Below are 10,930 nucleotides of genomic sequence, written 5' to 3'. Positions count from 1 at the left end.
GCCAGCCGCACAAGAGCCAGTCCAGGGGCACTGGCAACGATCTCACTTGGCTTGTCGGGTCTTCTCACGCACAGCACATTTCCAAAGGTCTCGGTCAGTAGTCATCGCCTCGGTGAGGCCCAATGTTCGAAGGTCTTGCCTCACCACCTCAGCCCAGGTCTTCCTGGGCCTACCTCTTCCACGGGTTCCCTCAACTGTTAGGGTGTGGCACTTTTTCACGCAGCTATCCTCATCCATTCTCACCACATGTCCATACCAGTGCAATCGTCTCTCTTGCACACTACAACTGATGCTTCTTATGTTCAGCTTTTCTCTCAAGATACTTACACTAATTATCTTATTCCATCCATCATTTTATAAATAGTATTATGAAAGTATTAACACACCACAGGTATTCCTGCAGATGACATGTCCTATCAAGGTTATTAATTACCTGTGACAATCATTTCTTTTTCTTGTACACATGGACACCAAAATATTCCTGGTACTTATTTTATCAATTCTCAATGTGAATTGAACTCAGAACTAAAACCAAATACAGTTGCGCATTTAGTTTAATATTATACTCTCCCACCAATCCTCATTCACCATTAATATTGGTTTCAAATTTTGGAACAAGGCCAGTAACTTTTGGGAGACAGGATAAGTCAATCATATCAACCCCAGTACTATCGACCCTAAAGGGATGGAAGGCAAAGTCAACCTTGATGGAAATCCACCAATTAATATTGGCTTCAAATTTTGTCAAAAGGTCAATACTTTCAGGGGATGGGGTAATTAATTACATCAACCCTGGTTCTCAACTGGTATTTATTTTATTGACCTCAAAAGCATGAAAGGCAAAGTCAACCTCAGCAGAATTGGAACTCAGAATGTGAAGACAGACGAAATGCCACTAAACATTTCACCCAGCATGCTAATGATCTTTTCCAACTTGAAATCTACCATTAATATTGGTTTCAAATTTTGGCACAAGGCCAGCAATTCTGGGGTAGCAGGTAAATCAAGTACATCAACCCCAGTGTTCAGCTCCAAAAGGGTGAAAGTCAACCTCAGTGGAATTTGAACTCAAAATATACAAATGAAATGCCACTGAACATTTTGTCCAGTATGCTAACCGTTTTATCAGCTCACTGCCTTAAACCGACCAATAATATTAGCAACAAAAATTTTGAAGCATGCATCTCTCATCTCTTGGACCAGTAGTTTGGTCAGTAAAAAAAAACATAAGATCTAAAATACATCAGTAACAAATTTATTAGGCACAAGGCCTTTAAATATAAATTTACAACAAATCATCTAATCTACAGTACAATATCAAAAATTAAAAAGGTAAATTATTTATTTTTTTCTTTTACCCTACTTTTAGATCAACTATGTTCAAAGTGGTTCAGTGAACTCCTCTCCCATTTTCATAAAGTATTCAAAACTGAGAGGTAATTCATGACTTCTGTCCTCATCAGTGCAGGTTGCATTAATACATATTCAACCATTGACACAAATGTGGTTATATTTTCCCAGCTTTTAACTGCATCTATATTTCATTTGTCTGAGTAAATGATACATAATATCCAGGAGAGCCTCTCCACTAACAAGACATATTTGGCTAACACATGAGGAAGAAAAAACAGTAATTATCCATTTTTATAGCCATTTAGAATCACTGCCAAGTTTTAAATAGTTTCCTTCATTACTGCACAAAGATACTGGTTTATTCCATTCATCACTGACACCTCTCAATTCCTAGCAACTCAGAATGCAGTGGGCAAAAGTATCACTTAGAGTTTCTATGGCATCTTCCAGTATGCAGTGGGCAAAAGTACCACTTAGAGTTTCTATGGCATCTTCAATAGCACTTAGTCTTAAAGGACTGTCCTTCTAGGGAAAAAATTCCCCAGTAGCATCACCAGACTGAAGATGTCTCAAAACCAGAAAGCACTGTAGAGCATTCACAGGTCCTCAGCAACCATATCTATCAGCAAAGGAATTGTCAAGTTACTTTAATTTCTCAATATAAACTGAGTTTTGCAATGTATTGCCTTATGCAACAGAGTGCTAGTGTATTGAGGGAGAAGTTAGGCATGAGTGAAATTAAATACAGTGTGCAAGAGGGAAGTACTGGTAGATGCTGACAATTTCATAAAGCAGTGCCGATCTCTCAACATGAATGGAATTTGTGGAAGAAGGAGACTCAGGAAAACACGGGACAAAGTACTGAAGGATGACCTCAGGATGCTGAACCTTTTGGATGAAATAACAAAGAACCAAGATACCTGGCACTTTGCTGTATTCAAGAAGACCCATCCTCCACAGCAGAAGTGTTGAGGCTGCATCCCCAAGTGAAGAGAATTGACCTGCATGAGTCCTGTGACAGTGCCATATAAAAAGCACCCATTTCAGTGCCACATAAAAGCATCCAACACACACTGTAAAGTGGTTGGCATAAGGAAGAGCAGACAGCAGCAGAAACCAAACCAAACCAAATCAAATTGAAACCCAGTGCAGTTCTCTGGTTTACCAGCTCTGTTCAAACCATCCATCCCATGCCAGCATGGAAAACGGACACTAAAGGATGACGACGGCAGCGGCGATGACGACGACAATGATGATGCAAGATAACCATACTTCCACATCTGACTGTCCTCTATAAAGATAATTCCTGCAGATAGCTACTTCTTGGCATGAGTCAGAAATCCTGACTAAAAGAATGATGTGATTGCACAAGAATTAGATTTAAAACATTTCCATTATCAGTACAAATCTTTTTCCTTGACATGGATTAACACCCACACCCCTACTTTGGAAATCATGAAGAGGTTTACCTTCTCTGTTCAACTCTTTTAGCTGAAAACTTCTGAAACATTTTATCATGTTAAGATATGTTCATGATTTGACATGATATGAATACACTTTTTAACAAAACTGTCGATTTAAAACCAATAAGATATATAAAGATTTAAATAATGCACTAGTCCTATGATGGCATCTAATGTTTCTCTAAAAGCCTTTATAGACTTTTCTAGACTAAGGATGTATGATAGCTGGATAATGTTAATGAGATTAAAGTGATTTTATTTTGAAATTGTAACAGGTTATGAGTTGCAGGGAACATATGAACAAAAAGTTTTAAGAAATGCAGTTATAGAAAGAAGAATTTAACAGAATTATTAATATAATGTCTGTAAGCATGAAATGGTCGGGAAAAACAAGGCTTGTGGAAGTGGTCTGTCACTGTAAGCATGAAACAATCATGGATAATGAAGAACAAGGCTCGCAGACAATGGAAACCAAGTGTCAGAAAAAACTAATCAGAAAGAATGGAAGAGGGACAGGCTATATTTCTTCTCTCTCAATTTGAGTGATGCAATCTTTGACTATCTGGATATTGGGTAAAATACTTTGTATCTTGTTCAATGTACAAGCAGAATGTATTGAGGCCACATTATACAGACATGTTTAAGATGGCAGGATGTAATTTAAAATGATCTAACTCCAGTTTCCGGCAGGTCAAATTACTAAATAGAGAATTTCACTTCCTCAGTGATTATTGTTTTATTTCTCCAACCCAATTTGTTCAACAAGACAACAGGCATTGAAATAAAAAGTTGTGACCCACCAATTCAGAGGTAACTATATAAGACATAAGCAACTTGTAGCCATATTATAACTTTATGTAGGTATGCATAATGCCGGGATTATATAAACATAATAACTTGCTTCAATGAGTTCATGGTATATGGGTGTAGTCTGTGTGTAACTTGGGCATGCTTTTTGCTGTTGAGGCCATCATGTATTTTTTTTTTTTTTTTGTGAGAGATCTGTGAATAAGGTGTTGTAGCCTTATTCCATGTTGTTAACTGGGAAAGGGAACACATAAATTGGTGATTTTAAAGTTAATATTTTTTAAAGGATTTTTTAAGATAATGCATTCATGTAATACTGTTTAGTTTAGATTATTCAGTTTTAGGATTATTTTTGATTATGGAGATTTGGGGGTGTTGGCACAAGTAGGTAAAAGAGTTGAAGTGAATGCAATAACTCTTTTAAACCCCTGAATGTTCTGGGCTTAATTAGGTCCAAAAGTTTTTCAGCTTTTGAAATTTTTTCAGTTTTCTTATACAGACGTTTATGTGCATATCAACTGAGTATTTGAAACAAGGTAAAAAAACTGATATTTCAGCTACTTGTAACTTGAGGCAATGGTTTAAAGAAACTAGAGTAGTTTCTTGATGTGTTGTTATGGACATGTATTTGTAGTTGCTTCAGACAAAACTGACTATAGATATGAGTTGATCTCTTGCATGTCTGACCTTCAAATAAAGCATGTTTTTTGTGTAATGTATATGGCATTCATTAGTGTTCTTGTAAGAAGTTCCTAATTGGTTATATGACAAGCAGAAACTTCTGATAAGCAACTCTAAAAAACATTTTATAGCTTTATTTACAAGATAATGGAAATTCAACACTCTAAAATTAGCATCTACATAATTCATGAGAGAAGATGCATCTGTTTCTTCATTAGTTGGATAGTTCTACAAATTTAGAAACTTTCATTAATTGCTGTAATAATATATAGAAAAAAAGTAGCCTTTATAACATCAAATATTTAGTTTTAGTATATATTTTCTAATTTTAACCAATGACTGGCTTTCAACTCCCAGCTTTTAGGGTTAGAAAGGAGGTTATGTTTTCATTGGCGTTAGTTTGTCCGTCTGTGTGCAAAATAACTCAAAAAGTTGTGAACGATATTTGATGAAACTTGCAGGAAAAGTTGGTAATGACACAAGGAACAGATAATAAAATTTTGGTAGTGATCTGGGAATTTTTATGGATTCTTGAAGGATTTTTCAGTTGTTATATTTACTTTACATGAAGTATTATAATGGTACATTCTTTGATTATCTCCCCTGAAAACACGTTCATCGTTTCCACATAACCTACGGTGGCGTTGCTGTTTCCAAAGTTTATTCTCATTTCTCTATTAGTAATTTTACTCGCGTATCTATCTTAAAATGAGTTGCTTGGCGGAGGTCTGCGGAGGATGACATGACAAGCCTTGACTATTGGGATCGACTCAAAAAGCTCAGGCTTTTCTCCCTCCACCGCTGTTGTGAGCTCTATATCATCTGTATGATATGGAAAATATTCCATCAACATTGCCCATCTTTAAAATTTGTCAGAGACTTGGCCCCCTACCATCCGTCCACTACAGAAGTGTTCATGCCATATCACAACACTATGACAGAACTATTTCACCTCAATTGGCCCTGCTCTCTTCAACATCATGCCAAACACACATAAAGGAGGAAAGTGACTTCACGGCATTCAAACGATCCCTAGATGATTACCCCCAACAAATACCAGATAAACCACCCACACCCAGATACGTCTCTGAAAACAATAACCCTCTGCTTTCTTTTGTCTATACTTTTCATCATTTTGTACTATTCCAATTCGTCAAACATTTCAAATTACTATAGGGAGTGGGACAGAATAAGTAATTTTTGATTTCTTGTTATTTTCTCCCTACCTGTTTGAAACTATTATATTGCAAGTATTGAATCATTTATTCTGTTGCATCATCTTTAGGAGTAAAAATTGGTTAACATAGATGATGATGATGATGATGATGATAGTTGTTGTTGAAGTTGACAGGTGACAGGTACTTTTCTTTCAAGAAATTTTCCTCAACTTCAACTCTATTATAATTGAGGTTGCAAATCAAATATCTGGATATATTTTGGCATTCAACAATTAATATTCTTTCCTCTGTTGGATTCCATGTCAATTTTTTCCCAAACAAATGTCTAATTTGATCATTTTCCATTTTCAAAACATTATGTCTAAATTGGGGCAAAATGAGTAATGACTAATTTGAATAATGGCAGATTTTTGGATCAGAAATCTCCATTTTGACAGTGATTTTTCAAATTTCTTTTTCACCACGGTCTAACTTTTTCTCAACTCCCTCCCTTCTCTTTACTTCCATCCGGACTAATTTGGCCAATTTTATTTTTTGTAGTAAGCACTTAAAAAGGATGGGAGAAGGCATCTTTCTTTCTTCTCCTAACTTGTGTTTCTTTCTTTCTCTCCGTTGTAGCTGGAACAAGAAAGACGTGTTCTTGTCTGTCTCCTGTCCAAGCTTGATTTACGCATTCGCCACCACCCTAGTTTAAGCATAGCAGCCTTTCCTATTTGTTTTCACTGTCTTGTTTGTGTTACCAAATTTGACCCTCCGCAAAATCCCAAATTTTATTTAATTTGCTTTGCAGGAGCAACTGTTTTATTGAAAGTGTATATTGCTGTTAAATGCACAAAATATGAGAGTAGAAAAAACAGCCAACAACTGATGAAGGGTCGTTCATTATGTTGTCTTGTTTTCCATTGTTCAAAAAAATAGTTCATATTCCATGTACTCGTACTTCGTATTTTTTTGTTGTACACATTTCCTGACATCCTGTGCCCACATATGCATATATATTTATATATATGTATAGATGCAAGTATGTACATATAAGTATGTATATATGCATATATATATATATATATATATATATATATATATATATATATATATATATATATTATTTATATACATATGTATACATACATACACATATACATACATACATACATACACATAGATGCATATACATACATACATATATTATATATATACATATATATATATACATACATATACATATATATGTACATACATATATATTCTTTTATTTATTTAAGCCATTTGACTGCAGCCATACTGGAGCACCACCTTTAACTGAACAGATCGAGCCCAGGACTTATTCTTTGTAAAGCTAGTACTTATTCTATCGGGTCTTTTGACGAATCGCTAGTTTACGGGAACGTAAACACACCAATATTGGTTGTCAAGCGATGGTGGGGGGACAAACACAGGCACACAAACATATACAGTAATTGTTCAGTTTGTTTATATGAAAAAAGTAAATAATAATTAAAAGGGAGATAAGTAGTAAAAGAAGCAAAAGGACATTGGATATTCAGTGGCATAGAGGGAGTCTGAAGAAAATGTTTCTTGGTCAAAGTACCTGACCGCACAGAAGAAACTTTAACTGAGCTGATACAAAGGTGGATTTTGCCTGGGTCTCACACAGTCAGTAATGGCTGGCAAGCATGTAATAACATTGGAATCCTCAATGGTGGTGCCTACACGCACAAGGTGATTATACATGCAAAACAAGGTGGAAAAAAATAGTACTTGAATACCGAAGGTAGAGTAATATGCTTTTATTAAAGCTGCAAAAATCTTCACAAAGTTTGTAAAAATGTTAACAGCTTTAATACAAGTGTATGTGTGTGTGTGTATATATATATATATATATATATATATAATATATTATTAAGTTTGAAAACAGAAAGATCATATGGATACAGATTAATTTATTAACTAACATATTCACCTACAATTGTTTCATTTCACAACCAAAATTAAAACTACAAAACATATATAAATATATAACCTGACTTGTATCCATTAGATCTCTCCGTTTTCAAACTTAATAATATTTAATATTTTATGATTTTTTATATAATATATTCATTGAAGAAATATCTCTTCAAAATACAATATATTAAACTAATGTATCTTGCATAACAATATCCCTATAAGAGGTCTAAATATCCTTACGGTGACTATATATATATATATATATATATATATACACACACACACACTCATTCAGAAAGAAGTTCATACTTTTTTAATACCATTCAATAATTTGTTCATAGTTGTCGCTCAATAAAAAAAAAATCCGTAACATTATATTGATTAATATTATTCATTATCGACATAAAATTGGAAGGCACAAAGGAAAAATCTCCGGTTTGACGTTTAATCTTTATCACTAAATAAATTGAAAGTATCTGTTAATGAAAGCATTTACGAACTAGCTGACTCTACAATAGAGATCGAAATTATTCTGTGTCACATCTTGTAATGTTATCCTGCTCCTCTTTATCTGACATCAATCATTGCTGTGCAATGATCACCAAGAAGCTATTGATTAAATGATTAAAATGTTATGGACTTCATTTCTTTCAGATAGAAAAACAACCGTTGCCATAATTGTAATCTACATCATCGAAGAAGTAGCAAAATTACATTAAAAAAAAAGTATTATTACAAGGAATAAAGTGGGTGGGAGAGGCACTAAACGGTAGTTGTGCCTCTCATTATATCTCGCAACTTAGCGGATCGACAAAGGAATATCTATCAAAGGTAATCTTGGAGTTCAGAAATTCTAGTGACGACGAGAATAGTTATGCATCTGGTTGGGACGGTGTCGAACTGACAATTGATGCGCATCTCCCCTAAACCTCATCACAAACTTGTCTTTAATGAGTTTCTTTGCTAGCTCCATAAATACATTTTTCTAGTGTAAAGTCCCCTAACCGCATTTAGCATACTTAATCGCCTCGATAAAATAAGTACCAGACCTAAATAAGTACTGGGAACAATCATTATACTTGAATATATTTTTGTTTATTTTATTTTATTTAAAGCTTATCTTTTCAACTAATTATAAAACACCTAATTTATGGTGTGTGTGGGTTTTTTTAAACTTATAATTACTGGTATAATTACCATTGTGTTTAAAACATGGAAATATAAAGAATTTTCGAAAGTTACAGTAGGCGTACTTATTCTAAAAATCCGCCTTTTTTATAGTTTGCTATAAGAATGTAAATTTATATTTTATAAAATAATAGATTTAGCAGTATTAAAAAAATTCTTTTAATATGTGGCCTTGACAGGTGGCAGTTAATTTTCAAAGCAACCTGCCAATAAAGATTCCCCACCTGGTTTCTATAAACTCTTGAAGGTGGTACACCGGCATGGCTAGAGTAATGGTTGTACTGGTTTTGTTCATTGTACCGAAACTAGTAAAAGAATAATAATAATATGAATTGAAGTTTCCGAAGTAAATACGGAGTAGCATGTAAGAAAAAATAAATGACTGGTAAAGCTGCAACATTTAACGAAGTTCTATCTTTACAGCTGGTTCACAGATGTCAATTTGTAGAAAATTTTTGAGATGGAAAAACTAGAGGGAATCGAACACAGAGACGTCTGCTGCATAAAACAATTAAAATAAAATAAAACGAGTAGTAGAGTGGATGCTAATGTAGTAAGCTAAGAAATTTTCATTCAAATTTCTTGATTTGTTGCAATAAGCATATTAACACTCACCTTACTACTTTTTGTAGATGGAGTTTACTAAATACACATGTACACGTGTATGTATGTGTGTATATGTGTGTGATTTGAAAAGGAAGCATTTTTATTGAAAATCGGTATTTCAGATTTAACTTTTTCAATCGAGTATTAAATGTTTTTCTTTTTGTTAAGAAAAGAAGCCAAAATCTACATAATTTTGTTGCTTGGATGTGAGGGAATAGAGAGATATCGAAAATGTCAACATAAAAGAGAAAGTAGCGTGAACGTGTACACGTTTAGAATAACAAAACAAAATCTATAATAGCGCACACTGCCAGTGAATGACGTTAGGTTCGACGGGGATAATAACATCAGTTACAAAAACAATCATGATAAATGAAAATTACCGAAAGCTGAGTATTTTAAGCAACATAACACTTCGTTACAATATGTACAACGAATTTCCTAGCCATGAATGAGAACATTCGGTGGAAAGAAAATGTAAAACATCCCATTTAATGAAAAAATTACTCACACAAAATATCATTTTCCAGCGACTTCTGTGTCATTCCAAACGTTTTCAAAACAATCGGATGGAGAAAACGAGGATAAAGCATCGCAAAACATCCAAATATAATGGAAAACACACCAATTACTTTTATCGTCGACATGTTGGCTGCCGAGAATGTGCCTGTCACGTGACCTACCTATATTAACTAAAAAAAATGTTCATAGATATTCATTTACACCTAGATCGTTTTGTGCTGGATTTGGAAGCCATATTGCTGCACCCAAAATAACTTTTCATTGTTATCTTAAATTGATAAATAATTTCAGGTTTATGGGAAATGAATGATGAGACTGGGTGGAACATGTAATAGAAGTAAAATGTGAGTCAAAATTGAATCTGGTTTACATGGAGAATCAAACTACATTTTCCCATGAGACATAAGGCACGCAACATATTTATCCGGGAAAGGAAAAGAAACTGCAATAAAAGGGAACTTATGGAATAAAACATGTTTTTCTTTCTCCACATGAGTACAAGTCATTCATTTTCAGTTAATTATTTTATCGTTTACATGTTTCAATCACTAGACTTCGGTCATGCTGAGGCACCGCCTTGAAGGGTTAGGTAGAACAAGGAATTTGTTTTTCTTTCTTTCGATCTGATACTTACTTTGACGGTGTTCTTACCGAACCACTAAGTTACGGGACGTAAACAAACCCGCACCGGTTGTCAAATGCTGGTAGGGGACAGACACAGATATATACGCCGACATGTATGCGATGGGCTTCTTTCAGTTTCTGTCTACCAAATCCACTCACAAGGCTTTGGTCAGTCCGAGGTTAATGTAAGACACCCTTCAAAAAAATGTCATGGACCGCACCCCCTTTCTGACATGCTAGGAACACGTTTTCAAAATTTTAATACGAATTACCAAAGAAGAAAAAATTTCAAAACTTAAATTCTAGTTCTGGAAATTATATTTTATAAATCGACAGACTACGCTGATGAGCCTGCAGATATTTACCTATGTAAATTTTAACAGGTGAAACCATGGTACGTAGGTTAATCGTTTTTTTTAATTTAGTATTTTTTCATTTGTCTTGCCCTTTTACAGTCTGTTGTGTCGCTAATTTTTACTGAGAACATATTTTTCGTGGTTAGATGATTCGGCATCTATTTCTAGCATATAGGAGTCCACTTTTGCTGGTCATTCCTCTTAT

General features: G+C 34.3%; 1 protein-coding gene across 1 annotated transcript in view; it reads right to left on the bottom strand.

Annotated features, from left to right (window-relative positions):
- Positions 1–9,914, bottom strand: part of LOC106872960 (resistance to inhibitors of cholinesterase protein 3) — a 44,627-nt gene extending 34,713 nt beyond the window's left edge. Inside the window, exon 1 of the mRNA XM_052973397.1 lies at positions 9,735–9,914. Coding sequence (XP_052829357.1) covers positions 9,735–9,870 — 136 coding nt within the window. The 5' untranslated portion in view covers positions 9,871–9,914. The remainder of the gene's footprint in view (positions 1–9,734) is intronic.
- Positions 9,915–10,930: the final 1,016 nt, after the last annotated feature.

Source organism: Octopus bimaculoides, chromosome 15, assembly GCF_001194135.2.
Source record: "Octopus bimaculoides isolate UCB-OBI-ISO-001 chromosome 15, ASM119413v2, whole genome shotgun sequence".
NCBI classification, from domain to species: domain Eukaryota; kingdom Metazoa; phylum Mollusca; class Cephalopoda; order Octopoda; family Octopodidae; genus Octopus; species Octopus bimaculoides.
Note: the sequence above shows the minus strand (reverse complement) of the source record. Positions and strands in the feature narration are given on the sequence as shown.